This window comes from Trachemys scripta, chromosome 1, assembly GCF_013100865.1.
Source record: "Trachemys scripta elegans isolate TJP31775 chromosome 1, CAS_Tse_1.0, whole genome shotgun sequence".
Classification (NCBI taxonomy): Eukaryota; Metazoa; Chordata; order Testudines; family Emydidae; genus Trachemys; species Trachemys scripta.
The window spans coordinates 141,957,110-141,972,959 of record NC_048298.1 but is presented as its reverse complement, the minus strand read 5'-3'; the positions used below and the strand labels follow the sequence as shown (position 1 = coordinate 141,972,959).

Genomic DNA, 15,850 nt, shown 5'->3' with positions numbered 1-15,850 from the left:
AAATGTTTTGGACTCCAGGCATTAAGCAGTCTTTAACAACACGTTCACAGGTTTTCTTAGACATGGGTCTCTGAGGTTGTAGAAAATGCACTCTTTCTTATATTTGTACTATTTGAGAAACAGTTTGTGATCAGGAAATGAGCATGTATAAGGAGACTGACATGACTGCCAGAGTCTGGCTCTGGGCCACAGGAAAGCTGGTGCAACGGGCGACCTGGGGATTATGCTGATGCAATGGGAACTACTAGGTGATGCAGAGCCAGGGTAGCACCTCTGTGCCAACAGCAGTGCACATTCTCTGGAGAACGGGTATATGGCTGGTGCATCACTGCACCCGACAATCCCTACCTATTGGAACAGACCCTTTAGGCCATAAATAGCAGAGCACAAATAATAGCCGCCTTCAAGATGCTCTAATTTATGCTGGGGCTAGGTCCGTCCCTGACCTAAGATCTTTGGAGACCCTTTTTGGTCTTGTGCCGAGCACAAATCAGACTAGAGAAAGTGGCCCTAAGATTGTGCATTCAATCTCACCATTTGCATTTCTTTCCTTTTGGTTGCTTAACTGCACAACCTTAACATGAAAAGACAGGGATTTTTTGTTTGTTTGTTTTGCATTTATACCTGCATATAGAGGACCAGTTTGTGATACCTTTACTCACAGTGAATGGTACCTTTTACCATGAGTAGTCCACTGAAGTCAATTGTAAGAAACTACTCAATGTGAGATGAGGTATCACAATCTGGCCCAAAGCAATGAGAAACTTACATCACCACTGCACTGTATTTAAAATGGGATTTTCACACTGCAGCAAACTTTTTTTAAGGGAGCAGTGATAAAGAAATGGCCATGGTTCCTTCTGTTCTGTATTTCTATTAGCTTGCAGGGAAATGAAGTCACAGTCCTTCTACTTGTCATATCACCGTCTGTTGCATGACAGAAGAGTCTGAGTTTTAATCGTGTGTGTTGCTAGTATTATTATGTCACTGCAGAATCTAGTAAAGCCAGCCAGTGACGGCTATGTCTTCACTGCACACTAAAAAGGTGTGTTTTCACACTGAGATAGCTAACTCAAGATAGCTATGTTAGTATAAAATCTGAGTGGAGACAAGGCACAGGAAGTTTTTACCTTGATGTAGCTAGAGATGAAAGCCCCATTTAATACACTGAGAGATATGGTAAACAGAAACTAGTAAGAAACAGTATGAAGAACTTGTGAAAAGGGTATGTCTGGTATACTGGACAATTTCCAAAAGTCCCACTTTAACACAAAGGATTTTCTTGAAAGTGAGACTTGGTTTCATATGAGAGATGGTGTGATTCTATTGGCATGCACATGATGATATAGGTCCATGGAATCTACTGGTTCAGAAAAGGTCCCCAGTGGATCAGGCAGTCCAGTCCAGTCTTCTCCTTCCTCCCACCACATCAGAGCATGACTCAAATGGTAAATATGTAACAATGCCCTTTTCTGTCACCTTCTCCTCAAGCAGGCGCGTCTCCCCGACTTTTTCTGTACTCTCCTCACGTTTGCTAAACTAATGTATTTATCTGAGTAGGTACCTGTGTTCCTCCTCATTCTAGCCCTTATATACCCCAGAGATCCAAGGGATACTCAAGTGGCTACACCATATGTCCTAAATTATAAAACCTTCATATTTTTAGATCTGGTTGCTTCTCTTTTCTGTTTTATATCTTTTCATGGCAGTCAACAAACTCTGTGACTCAGCTGGACAATATAACATGGCTTTTGCCTCCCTGCCACCATTTTTGTGCCCTTTATACAATGGCTCACCTTGCTGTTTCTGCATGGTAGTGAAATCTTCAAAAGTGAGGGTACGCACAGGGGGCCTCCAGAACGCATATGTTTCCATAATGGCCTCCAGGCCGGTTCTGTGGAATGAAAATAGAGCAAGGAAAGAAAATGTCAAACAGCTAGCAAGTATATCAGCTTCAATAAAGAAATAGTCCTAACCTCATTTGACAAACTGCCAATGGCCACTATAAAGTCACCTTGACATCTGTGAATTCCTCAAGCAAGCCCTACTGCACAGGTGTTGTTCACAAGAATAAAACTGAATTTTCCCAGTCCAGGATAAGAATAGATTGTATCAGTATTCCAATTATTTTTCTTTTTAACCAGGACCCTAAAATCTCTATACTCTTTGTGGGGGACAGTTTTGATGGTTAATTCTTTGCTGCGGACTTTTCCAAGCTGCGCAGCATGAAATCTGTGTGTGTGTGTGTGTGTGTGTGTCTCTCTCTCTCTCTCTCTCACTCACACACACACGCAAGATGGGATTCAACCTAGTGAACTTCAAGAAGATGTGAGGCGGGAGGATTTTTTATGAAATTGCCCCTTGCCCTTTCCCCCATATTTTGGATACCTATCTGAACCATCTTGCATCTGAAGAAGTGAGGTTCTGACCCACGAAAGCTTATGCTCCCAGTACTTCTGTTAGTCTCAAAGGTGCCACAGGACCCTCTGTTGCTTTTTATCTGAACCATGTTCCTTTCAAAATCAGTCTGGAACCTTAACCAAAGGAGGCTCTCTTGGGAGAGCCCCATTGTTTTCTAGTTTTGCCTGGGTCAGAAATGCAGTGAGAGGCCTTTTCTTGGGATGGCTGGCACCTCCACTTTGGGTTTCTAGCCCAAAACAAGTGAAGAAACAGACAGGAAAAAAAAGTGAACTGAAATTTTCTTGGCTTCCTAAAGTGGTTGGGTTTCACCTTGAAGGTGTCAGGTGGGTTATTAGTTTACAGCTATCCTTAAATGCCTTGATTTTAAGTTCTTAGTATACAGGTAGGGCTATGAAGAAGAGTTAGCAGGAAAAGAGCTGTATGGTCTTTATGGGATCCTCCTCCCCAAATCTGTTCTCCTTTCTAGAGTGAAATCTGCTCAACTCATCCCACGATTGCTTCATTTCTGTCTGTCTTTCAATAGCACATTGGCTCCCTTGTACTGATTAAGCACAGCTAAGCGATGCTTCATTAAATGTGCAAATGTATCCCCTTTCAGTGCAAGTGGCTCTAACATCCCCAGAGCCTCTCAGCAGACTAAGTGCTGATACTGCAGCTGGCTTTTGCCTTTGAAAATGTCTTCCTGCACGTGCCTCCACTCATGTAGTTAACTTTTCATAGTCGCCCCGGAAGCTTGGATGCTTTAAATATATTGGAGTTGGCAAACCAAACTCTCTGTATTTTAAGAGGAGGTTTAGAGGAAAGATTGTTGCCTGGTGTTTATTAGCTGCTAAGCTGTTAGAAGTAGGAACAGAAGACATCTCCACATAGCAGGCTCACACCAGCACTGAATATATTACAACACAACTATTTGGTTAACACGGAGGCCTTTGGCAGCTCATGGAGCTCAGAGACAAGACAACATAACCCGTAAACCAAAAAGCTAAGCCTAGAACTGTGTGTTGAAGCTGCATGTACGATGTTGGCATCCCCAGGACCTTACAAATGTCTTCTCTCCTTTGCTGAGAAATCAGCTCCCGTGTCACGCCAGTGTGTTAGCTCTTTCTGCTTCTCACACAGAAAAGTGAAGCTGTGGCGAGACTGGTACAGTTTCTTGGTCTCATGAAACCATCAACAGCACAAATCCTGAGGGAGGATTTCCTGTCACATGAAAACTAAAGGGAATAAAGGTTCCAGCAATGTTAACTTGGCTGTTTTGCACGTCCCATACCGAACAGTAACATGTCAACCCACATTACTCACTAGAAAAGAGGATCCATGCACAGTGTGACTGAGCTAATAGTTAATTAACTGAGTTAATTCCTCCCTGGTCACACAATAGCAGATGTAAAGGTAGCCATCTTACAGCAAAAAATCTTCAGGACCAGACTCCAAAGAGAAACTGCTGAGCTTCAGTTCATTTGCAAATTTGACACCATAAGATCAGGATTAAACAAAGACTGTGAATGGCTAGCCAACTACAAAAGCAGTTTCTCCTCCCTTGGTGTTCCTACCTCAACTGCTAGCAGAGCACCTCACCCTCCCTGATTGAACTAACCTCATTGTCTCCAGACTGATTCTTGCCTGCATATTTATAACTGCCTCTGGAAATTTCCATTACATGCGTCTGACGAAGTGGGTATTCACCCACGAAAGCTTATGCTCCAATACATCTTTTAGTCTTAAAGGTGCCACAGGACTCTCTGTTGCTTGAGTTAATAGTGTTCTTAGACCCTTAGCCTTTGCATATCATTCTTTGTGCCAGAACCTGACCTCCAGCGCCAGTATGCCAATGTGGCCTCCAGTCAGCCTGTGGCTCAGAGGAGCAGAAATGCCCCTCCCCCATCCTGGGTCCTGCACCAAGCATGGCTCAGCTTGACCCCGAGCTCTAGCTCACCGAGTCTAACTGTATAACCCTTCATTGTAATTACACAGGTTTGGGTATTTCTTTTTTTTTTTTTTTTTTTGAGGAAAAAAAGGGAATAATTTGGAACAAATGAAAAGCAAAACAGAACTAAAATGCAGAGCTCTTTGGTGAGTAGAGCTTTCAGTCTCAGGACTAGACTGTGCCCGTCAGGTACAGCTCGGAGTAAAGGACCGTGTGGAGCTGCACCATGCCAGGGGCACCATGGGAATACCCACTTGTAGGGGAAGTGAGCCCATTAATACACAAGCTCATCCCACTCTGTGTGCCCATGCAGAGGGGAGGGCAAGGCCAGGGCCCTGCTTCTTCTTTGTCCCCTTTAGTGTGCTCCAGTGGGAGTAGGAGTAGTTGCTTATGCAATGCATCTATCTATAAATGCTCAAGTCATGCAAGCCGCGCGTGGCAGAAGTAGAAAAGTAACCTAGTTCTCCTGTATGCTAGTTTACTGCCTGAACCACAAGGCCATCCTTTCCCTTCCTGCAGTCCCCTGCCTCATTCACTACATAACTCCCAACAGCTGCAACAAATGAGATAGGATTCTTCCACACAACAGCCGCATTTACTAAACAACTCTGCTTTATTCACCTTCCCTTCTTTTCAGTGAATGAGGTAGGGGTCCTGTGGAAAAAGTAGTATGTGATCATGTCATTAACGAGTGTATCATGCATACGCACAAGGGGGGAGAATTAAGATTTCATGAGCTAACTTTTGAGTCCTTAACTTTGCAACCTTAATAATATTGTTTTAGTGCGGTTTTTCTATGTAGATTTTCCTATTTTTATTTTTTTTTTTTTTTAAGAAAACTGAAGAAAAAAAAATCCATCATCAGCAACTCGAATGAACATCCCCTGCAGAAGAGATGATCAACTGGGTTTGACCCCAGGATCTTCAGAGCCAGAGTACTGACCTCTACCACTAGAGCTAAATCAGTTACTTCATTAGCTACTATCAGTACCAGGCTTTTATTTTGTATGTGCACTAGCCACTAGAGGGGGAAGCAACAGGCAATTTCTAAGCCGGTTACAAAAATGTTTGCAAGACGGTAGTAAATGTTGAAAATTAAGCTCCCTTGGATCGATTCCTGATAGGGGAGTGTTGTCTAGTGGTTATAGCAGGCGATTGCAAGTGCTATTTGTTTGTTAAGGATGCTTTTCTTTTATAAAGTGCTCTTTCATTGTTGGGTCACAAAGCTCTTTGGCCTTGATTCAGCAAAGCACTTAATCATATGCCCACATGTTATAAAAGTAAATGGGATTGAGATGCACTTAAAATTAAACAGGTGCTTAAGTGCTTTTCTGAATTGGGATTACTCCACATGCTGAGCTCCTCTGAAATATCTAACCACTTATTTTGGTGCCTGAAGGGGAGCCACTGTGCTCTTTTGAAAACCTGGCCCATAGAGCACTGGAGAATATCCGCATAATCTCCATTTTCCTTTTCACAGAATCCCACTCAACTGTCTGTCCAGCCACAAATCCTCCCCCTCTCACACCATCTTTATGAAGGGGGAGAGGGGAATATCTGAAGAGGATTCACTGCTAGCTTTATTTTAATAAGATCGGCCCCTTTAATGGGTATCCAGAATTTGCTCTCTTTTTTTCACTTGATTTTTTTATTTTCAATGCTATAAAGTTTTAATACTGGGCAATAAATGAAACAATTCCATTGTCTGAAAAATGAAAAAAGATGTCCCAGATATCTGTGTGTGTGTCAATAATCCATTCCATATGGCTGGCCCAGCCATGCTTGCTGCACGCAGAATTCATGTCACCATTTCATTGTTCACTCAGGAAGCCAATCCATAGGCTCCAAGTATCCTTCCTGCGTCTCCTTCCCTATCCAAAGACTCTGATTGCTCCTGGCACAGCCTAGCCTTGTTCATCTCAGCTGCCAGAGATCTAAGTAAAGGGAAGAGTGATTGCATGCCCATGGCTTAGGGTTTTCTTTCCCTTTGTCCTCTCCCCCTACATTTGCAGATTGTTACTTTCTAACATGTGAGTTGCCTCCTGCTGGTTGCAGGAAATACAACATCCCAGAGGAATGAGGCGCCCATACAAAAGAGATTCAAGCAGGTCTCCAAAATATGTCTTGCAATTTTGCATCTGTAGATTGGCTAGCTAAACATTCAGCTGCCTGATCTGCATGTGCAATTCAGAAGCTATTTTAGAAAATTGTGGTTCCCACACTCCTGCCACTTTTCAGGAAACCAACCAAACCATATCTAACTATTTATCTTAGGTACTTGTCTAGCCCTCATCACTCTGCTATCTGTCCACCTCACTGTTTTTCATTTATTTACGCTCACAACATACTTGTGAGGTAAGGCAGTATCTGAGGCACAGAGAGACTTGCCCAAGATCACACAGGTGGTGTGTGGCAAAGAAAGGAATCGAATCTAGGTTTCCCAAGTATTAGGTTATTCCCCTAATTGTCCTTTCAAAAAACAGTAAGATCACTAGCTACCATCAACTAACATGCTTTAAATGCTAATATTTTTAAAGCCAAGCTCATCACACGGAGCTCTTGGGCATACTCTTGTTTCCTCCATACTGTTTGTTCCTCTTCCTCCAAACACATTTCCTGGTAACCCAGGCAGTGAGCTGTACCGGGATCTGTTATTTCACGCAAATGGCCTAGAACCTGAGGGAGACATGCAATGAAGTGGAAAAGCAGGGAGCGAAGAACATTCCAGGCAAATGGCCATGCTAACCCAAATTTCACCCCATCTTCATTAGGTCTATGGTTGACTTGTTGGTTCATGATTTATAATCTGCCTGTTATCTCATTGTTTCTAAGCTCCGCAAGCAGCCAGAGACCACCTTACAAACCACAGAGCTTTGCTGTGATGTATTCAGCATTAGGGTGGGGATTTTATGATGCGAGATCTTCCTTGGATGGATTTGGATAGTCATACAATCATGCAGTTTCCCCAAGGCAGCAATTAATTCAGCCTTGCCTTGCACTATCAAGCCAGGTTGAGCCCAAATGGAGACTTTGGGGAGAAAGTTATGAGCAAATGAAAACCAAAGGTTTATAATGGAGGCCCATCTTGCAGTTTTAACGGCACTATCTAGTCCCTGTGGATGCTGGGGGAGGAAACAAAAATGAAAATGGAACAGTGTAAGAAACAATAGAAAAAAAAGTAAAGGGACAGCTTCTATTTCACAGTAATGGCCCCATCACCACACAGAAAGGCAGTTTCTTAGGGGAAAAGCTCAACAGAAAGAGGAGGCCAAATATTTTCCTCTTTTCATTTTGTGCTAGTTTTTCCTTTGCGTTATTTGTTCTGCATCACCTGTTGGAAAACTTTAGTGAAAGACATGATATCAAGATTCAGTGACACTGACGCAGTTCCCATGAAGCTTGTAGAGAGGAGCGCAGCTTCACAAGTCATTCTGTAGCTCCCACTGGTGTTTGTTTATTTAAAGGGAAAGAGGTTTTAATATGAAATTTCAATGAGAAGCTGTGTGCATTCCTGCTTCAGAAATGGGCCTTTCTCAAATTATGCCAGTTTATTTTTCAAAAAAAGACAGCTACGTTTTAAGGAAATGTTTTCCAGCTGCAACCCTGGATGTTATAACTGACAAAAATTGTTGGGGGGAATGGGGGAAGGCACAATACCACATGATAGTTCTTCCTGTCAGCCCCTCCAAGATGAGGCTGGAGCTGGAGGTTAAGGGAAGGAAGAAAAGTTAGCTAGCATTGGTAGGAGTCCCACACACTTAAAGGATCTGTTCCACACTGTGTTCACTCCAGTTCTCTAGTTTTCGCACCGTTTGGATCTGAGTCCCTTTTTCTCTTGTGTTTGTGGGTGGATGCGTACATGCACATGTGTCTGTGTATGTGTGTGTAGGGAGCGGGTGTTTGTTTTTTGGAGAAAGGTTCTAAGACTTATAGAAAATTTCCTGACCTTGCTGACAATTGCAGTAAAATCTTGGCAGCCACAGCATTAGTAGGACAGATGCTTTCATGTTATATGTGCTCTCAGATACGTTCCCCTGCCTCTTCTTTAAAACTCCAGGCTACTCTCTTTGATGTGTAATACCTTAACGATTTTAATTCCTCTTTAAATCAACAGAGAGTGTTATGAGTTCTACCCACAGCTGCAGTCATGTTACAATTTCTTGACCTTCCTTCAGTCAATGAGCCACAAGATGCAGTAGTTCCCAACCTTTTCAGCCCACTATCCAAATTCACCAGACTAAGACCTCGTCATTGCCCTTAATTTCCCATTCAGCTATGAACTGTGTCAAGCCTCATTCTTGCCACTGTGAGCAACTCATCCTCCATTAAGCGGAGGCACAAAGCAAGGTTGCAACAGGACAAAGGACAGACACTCATCATTAAGAGAGGAGACCAGGAAAACAGTTGCATTCCTGAAATATCAGAACTGGTATGTGTGCCCTGAGATGGGAATCTCTGATCTAAACAGGATGGTTGGTTAGCTCACGTTCCCTAAACCTAATGTGAGATGAGAACATAGGAAATGACATATCAGATCAGACCAGTGATCCTCTTAGTCCAACAAGATGTTCTGTCTCCCCACAATCACCAGCACAATGTTTACCCTATATATTACTATTAACTAAAATCTACATTCAAAGGATATTAAGGTTGCAAAGTCAAGCACTTAAAAGTTAGGAAATGCCAGAATTAAGATTGACTGTACCATCGTAATTTGCCGCCCTTGTGCGTACGCATTATGATACAGTCTTTAATTACATGATCACACACTGTTTTTACCAAAAATGACACACACACACACACACACACGGTCGCCTCATTTAGGAAACATGGGAGCCAGAATTGTCTGGACCAATTGGGGGCAATGAGAATGACTTGTATCTTGTCCTGACAAATTTTCCATAAGACTGCTGAGGTAGAAGTGGCAAGAGAGGGAAGGCAAAGTTCAGATGATCGGACTACAGAAGAAGGAGGGCATCACCCTGAGAGTGATGTCCTAGGGCTCCTGTGTAGCAGTATATTTTGCACGTCCTGTATGAGAAGTGAACAGATCCCTGGTGGGTGTTCCCCACTGAGCAAAAATACTGCTCACTACTGATTTATTTAAAACCCACTCGTGATCCATAGTAAAGTGTCTGTTGAGGGTGTCGACCAACATTTTTTGAGTCCCTGGAAGATAAACTGCTGATAGGGTGATTTGATTCCTGATGCACCAATTCCATAAGGTGGCTGCTTTTGCCCACAGGGGAATATATCTCGCTGCTGCCTGTTTGTTAATGTCAAGGACAGTTGTCAGATTGTCCAACATTATGGGTTTCTGGTGACGTTATATGAGTGGGAGAAAGGCTTTACAAGCCTCTCAGACAGCCCGCAATTCCAAAATGTTGATGTGCATCCTGGCCTTTCGGGGCATCCTAGTGCCCCGTGTCTGTCCATGTAGGCTCTGCAGCCCAGGAGGGAGGCATCTGTGATGATCATCCTGTCTGGTGAGGGGAAAAGGAAGGGAATGCCCACACATATCTGATGGGGATTTTTCTACCACATTAGGTATGATATGCTTGTGTATTACAAACACTGTTTGAAGCCATGCCTCCAGGCATCCAGGATGGAGTCTGGCAAATGGCAACATGTAAGAGCATGAAGCCATGTCCCAGGATTGAAAGACAAGTTCTGATTGGGGCTCAAGGGTTGTGCATGACCTGATCTATGAAATCGTCTATCACTTGGAATCTGTCCATTGATAGAAAAGCTCTTGCAGAGACTGAACCTAGGGTCGCTCTGATGAAGTATATAGTCTGTGTTGGAGTGAGGACAGACTTTTCCAAGTTTACACTGACCCTAGGGAAGACAGGAGCTGAAGCATTAACGTGTAGACTTCTTGATGTGTTTTGGCAATTAGAAGCCAGTTGTTGAGACAGTGGAAGACAGTGCAGCCCCCCGCTCCCCCACATACGTGAAATGGGCAGCTACTACCAATAAGAAACCTTGGTAAAGACCCCGGGGGCAATTGTAATGTTGAATGGGAGTACTCTGTACTGAAAATGGTCCGGACTCAGCATGAAACTGAGAAAATGTTGTGAGTGAGGCGAATGTTCACCTGAAAGTATGTGCCCTTCATATCGAGAGCTGTAAACAACATGTCCTTTTCAAGAGATGGGATTATAGATGCCAGTGTGACCATGCAAAATTTCAGCTTGCACATAAATCAGTTGAGATGGCAGAGATTGAGAATGGGTCTCTAGCTGCCTTTCTTTTTAGGTACTAGGAAGTTGAGTAAAAACTCTTCCCCTGGTGTTGAAGATGTATTCACTCTATTGGGCCTTGCAGGAAGAGAGATTCTACTTCTTGTTTGAGAATCTCCTCATGAGAACGACCCCTGAAAAGGGGTGGAGATGAGGGTTTTGGAGGGGGGGCAGGGAAGAGAATTTGATCGTATACCCACTTGTCTTGTTATTGCACACCAGTTGTGGGAAAAGAGTGCTAGATGAATCCACCACCACCCCAAAGGATGTGTTGGAATCAGTAGATGGTGGCATTATTGGTGCAGCTCTCAAATGCCCATCAAAAATATTGTTAAATTTGGGCTTGGGATTGAGATGATGATGTTACTGTAGAAGTTACAGAGAAACATGACTTTTGAACTCTTTGTCTCTTATGGGGTGGCTTGTAAGGCTACTGCTGGTAAAATTATTGAGCCATCCGTCTAGGCTTTAAGACTGCCTGTGGAATTTTCTTTGGAACAGGCGTATATATTCCCAGGGAGCAGAGGATGACCCTGGACTCCTTTAGGGTATATAAGGACACATCTATCTTTTGGTTTAAAAGATAGGTTTCATGAAAGGGCAGATACTCCAAGGCATTCTGCACCTCCCTGGACCTCCCTGGGAAACCCTGAAGCATGAAACCATGATTCAAGGTGTATCAAATGGACATTGCCTTGATCTTGATGATATATTTCCTGCACCTACCACTAATTATAGAAATGTTCTGGTTACAAACTTGCTTTCCTCAAAGAAACCCTTGAATTGAGCTCTATCTTGTTGCAGAAACTTGTTGATAAAATCCATGAACTCGGAATAGTTCAGGTAATCATACTTAGCCAACAACACTTGTTAATATTCTGAAGGAACTGAAGGCTAATAGGTGTGAAGACTTTCCTTACCAACAAATCTAAGTGTTTAGCTTCCTTGTCAACCAGAATAGATCTAGGATGTTGGTGTCTAGATCTCTCTGTGGCAGCAGACTGTTCTAGCTGGTTCCAACATGGCTTCATTAACAGAAAGCGCTATTCGGCTGGATCTGGAAGGTTGTAGGATGTCCAGGAATTTATATTGTAGATCCCGGACTTCCTCTAGGGAGATCTGTAGCTCTTCTGCCACCCTATGCAACAGTTCCTGGAATGCTTATGGTCATCTGGAGTGGATTGGAATATCAGAGTGGCTGCTTCATCTGGAGATGATGAGGACAATCTCATTGGTACCATCTCATTCCAACCCAGGCCATCAGGAAGTAAGAAGGAACTGGAGAGGCAGTCAGACCACTCAGTTGGATGCATGAGGAGAGTAAAGATGCACACCTGGACCAACGGACGCTGCTTTCAAGAATTCTGACTCTGGGCACATGGAGGATATGCATACCCACAGAAGAATACATACAGGGACCAGCACTCAAAGAAGAATCCTGGGTTCCATTCCAGGTGCTGGAGAGCAATGTGCTCTAGCATTCAGAAACTTTTCTGACCCTGCTTTTCTCTGAGCCTGACCTCTGCTGCCCCTACTTCCTCCAGCCTGTTCCTGCCCTAGTCCTGTCTCTTCTCTTATCCCCAGCTCTCATTTCCATTTCCCTCTGACCCCCAAACTCATTGTCCAAGGCTCCTTGCCCAGGCAGTCCCAGTCTCACATATTCCCTACCCTGGGCTCCTCATTCAGTCTCACTCTTCCCCTCCAGAGTCCTGGTCCCTGCCACTTCCCCGGGAGACTTGAGTCTCCTCCCTAGATTCCTTGTCCCAGTCTCCTTGTCCAGTTTTTCCAGTCTTGGGTTCCTCATCTGATCTCAGTCTCTTTCATGATCAGGATCTAAAGCCAAGTCCCTACCCTAAATTCCTTGTCCCTGTCTCCTTGCCCATCCAGTCCCAGTCTCTTCTCACTGAATTCTCATCTAATTTCAGGCTCCTTTCCCCCTTACTGGCTCTTCCCCTTCCATCCCTGTTTCCCCCCACACCTGGCTCCCAGTCCCAGCCTCCTTTCCCAGTCAATCCCAGTCTTCCCACACACACTGCCAAGTCCCATTCCCAGTCTCCCTCTCAGACTCCTTTTCTCAATCTACCCTTTCCACTCCCCACCCCAGGCCCCAAGTCCAGCTCTTGTCCCTTTTGCATTCAAGTCAGACTGTTTCCTCCCTCTTACTGCCTGGGTGTCAGCAGAAGGATCAGAGAGAAAAGCACCAGAGAGAAAAGCACCAGAGAGACAATCTCCCTGTTCTCAGTTCTACTACCCAGCTCCATGGAGGCCTACAGCAGCTAGGAGCAGCAATTACAGCCAAAGCTCTGTTCAGCTCCTGCAGCCTTCGGCTAGAGCATACTCAATGTAAATGGAATCTTCAAAGATTTTAGCTGCCAAACTCTAACATGTCTTTACTCTTATAATGACATGTGTTAAGCAACGTTAATTATAGACAGTGTTGTCCTCACCATTTATTATAACTGTGGATGGAATCCTACTAAGTTCTTGGCCTGAGTGATAACTTGTAATAATGAATTTCACAGATAAATCATGCATTGTATAAAAAGTATTTCCTTTATAGGTTTTTAATGCATTGCCTTTCCATTTCATTGAATACCCCTTGTTATGTTTTTTATATAAGAGTAGTGCTGGTGAAATACAGTTCTGTCAAGCATTCTACAATTGAAAAATGCAATTTCATTGAAATCAAAGTATTTCACGGGGATATTTTGATGAAATTTTTAACAGGAAAAAGTCAAAACATTTTATTTTGACTTCCTTGTTTTGTTTTGATAACGTTGAAACATTTTAATAGGTAAACATGTTTTTGTTTCAATTTTCCCATTTTGATTTTGTTTTGATTTTATAGGAAAATATTAATGTTAATATTTTTCTAAACTGTATAATTTTATATTATAGCTAATATTTTAATATAAGAGTCTAAACAAAATGAATTGACATTATTGAAATGAAATACTGCAATGGTTCCAAATCAAAACCTTTTGGAATTTTTGTTCTGCAGGAAATTTTGAAGTTTTGGCTTGTCATTCCAATTCTAAATAGTTTCTTTCCCCTGGTGTTTTGGAATTTCCCACTGAATGGAAATTCTGGTTTCTTACCACTCTAAGTATGAGAAAGAGTAGATAGAACCACTTAGTTTACCCTTTCTCTGATATTTATTATTTTGCATGCCTGCATCATGTCTCTTCTAATTCTTATTTCTAAATTTACAGTCCCAAACTTTTCTAGTCTGTCTTCATATAAAAGTCTCTCCATGCCTCTAACAATTTTTATCATCTATTTTTGAAAAATTCAACAATATATTTGCTATATCTTTATTAATTATGGAAAGCCCTATATATATTATGGTACTAATGAAATAGTAAATAATAGTTATAAATGACTTGGAAGAGAGAGCAAAGACCACAGCAATTAAATCAGTAGATAATACTAAATTGAGAAGAGTTGCAAACTTCAGAGAGAATAAAAAAATAATACAACAGTATCTAAAGAGATTTGATACATGAGCAGATACAAAAATAAGAATTGACTTGGAAAAACTCAGTGCTAATATAGGTCATAAAAATAATGTGAAGCACATAAACAAAATGGAGGGAAGTGCTCTTGGAAGTAGTAGTGCTGAAAGAGGCAATGAGGTGATAGTGGACAGCAAATTAGACATGAGTTTAAAATCTGATACATCGGCAAAATAAACAATTGCACTTTGGGGTATAATATCATGAAGCTATCATGATATCATGATAGATATCTATCTCTTTTTATAGGGATCTTGTGTAACAATGCCTAGAACATTGCATTGAGTTCTGGGCACTATATTACCTGGAAAATACTGACAAACTGAAATTCATTCACTGAAAAGCAACAAAATGGAAGAACTGACTTGTGAGGAGAAATGTTTAATCTGGTTATTATGTTTTCTACTGATGCCAGCAGTACATAGTGGGTGTGTTTAAGCAAATTAAAACAGCCACTCCAAAGTTCTGTGGTAACTAGTTTACAGCAAGTATCAGAGGGGTAGCCTTGTCAGTCTGTATCCACAAAAACAACGAGGAGTCTGGTGGCACCTAAAAGACCAACAGATTTACAGTGACTTTCTTCTGCTGTAAAACTGAATTACCCAACAAAGTGCTTTCCTGGGACTTAAAAAGGATAAAAAAGAGAGTGTAAGGGTACAAGAAAAAAATGAGCTAAACAGAAGGAAAGATAAATGAGATCTTCTTACCTGTTCCTCCCAGAATCCCGGAATCCTTTAGCAAAAGGGTTTCGGTCAATTTTTAATCGAGTGATCTGCAAAGGAAGGAGCTGAGAATTAGGAGTTGTTTGAAGATTTTTATTTTGAGAGCAACTAAACTACCCTAAATGCCCTAATATATGCTGCCTCTATTCACCCAACATATTTTTTATTTTCTACTTACTAACTTCCCAAACAATGTTCAGGAGAAAAGGCAACAGCAAAGCACAGAGTACAGCCTCCAGGCATTAGGCAGGACTGCAAAACCCAGGATGGTCCCAGCCAGAAGGGGGCTGTTGTTAGCTCTGCTTCCTGGTGGTTGGTGATTCATAACTACTCAAAGTTGGGTTAGTTAGTTTCCCTAGTCATTCTGATAGCAACAGTCCTGTTTGTGTTTGATAATTGTTTCAGAATAGAGATATCTTGGCGTTGCAGAGTATATACATATAATAAACCAACTGCACCGCAGAGCCAAACATGGCCACACTAGAATCACTGCTGCTGAATATGGCTCTTTGATCCATAGTCAACCTTGTGTAACTCCATTCCACTGATTTCAATAATAGGGATGAAACTGACTCTTTCATTGTGCAAAATTAGGCTGTAAATCTCACAAGAACAGGCTGTGATTTCTGACACCCTCTCCTGAGGATCACTGCCTCCTGCACAGTATTTTGGGCATTTCCCATCTTGGTTGAAAATGAAAATGACAGAAACTTACCTGCACATTTCAGACCTTAGAAAAAGCTTTGGTGTGAGTTCAGTGTCAGATGGTGATGGTTCAAGGGGATGAGGTACAGCTGGTTTCTAAGTCAGTTCTCTGGTCCCTACCTCAAAGCCATTAATCAGAATCCTTTAGAAATTCAAGTTTGTGTCCCACTTTAGGTCATTATTGTTACTTATATACTGCTATAATGTACATGGCACTGTACAATAGATTGGAGGAGTCAAAGATCAGAGACCTAATCCCCTAGGACCGAAAGCACCCCTGTATTCACCCCCTATAATTCATGTAATAACCTTTGTGCA

The 15,850-nt window shown here is 42.3% G+C and overlaps 1 protein-coding gene across 1 annotated transcript in view; it reads right to left on the bottom strand.

Moving 5' to 3' along the window:
- TBX15 (T-box transcription factor 15) overlaps positions 1-15,850 on the bottom strand; it is a 130,103-nt gene that overhangs the window by 19,319 nt on the left and 94,934 nt on the right. Inside the window, exons 6-7 of the mRNA XM_034766874.1 lie at positions 14,813-14,877; positions 1,797-1,894 (exon numbers count right to left, since the gene is read on the bottom strand). Of these exons, the coding sequence (XP_034622765.1) occupies positions 1,797-1,894; positions 14,813-14,877 (163 nt within the window). The remainder of the gene's footprint in view (positions 1-1,796; positions 1,895-14,812; positions 14,878-15,850) is intronic.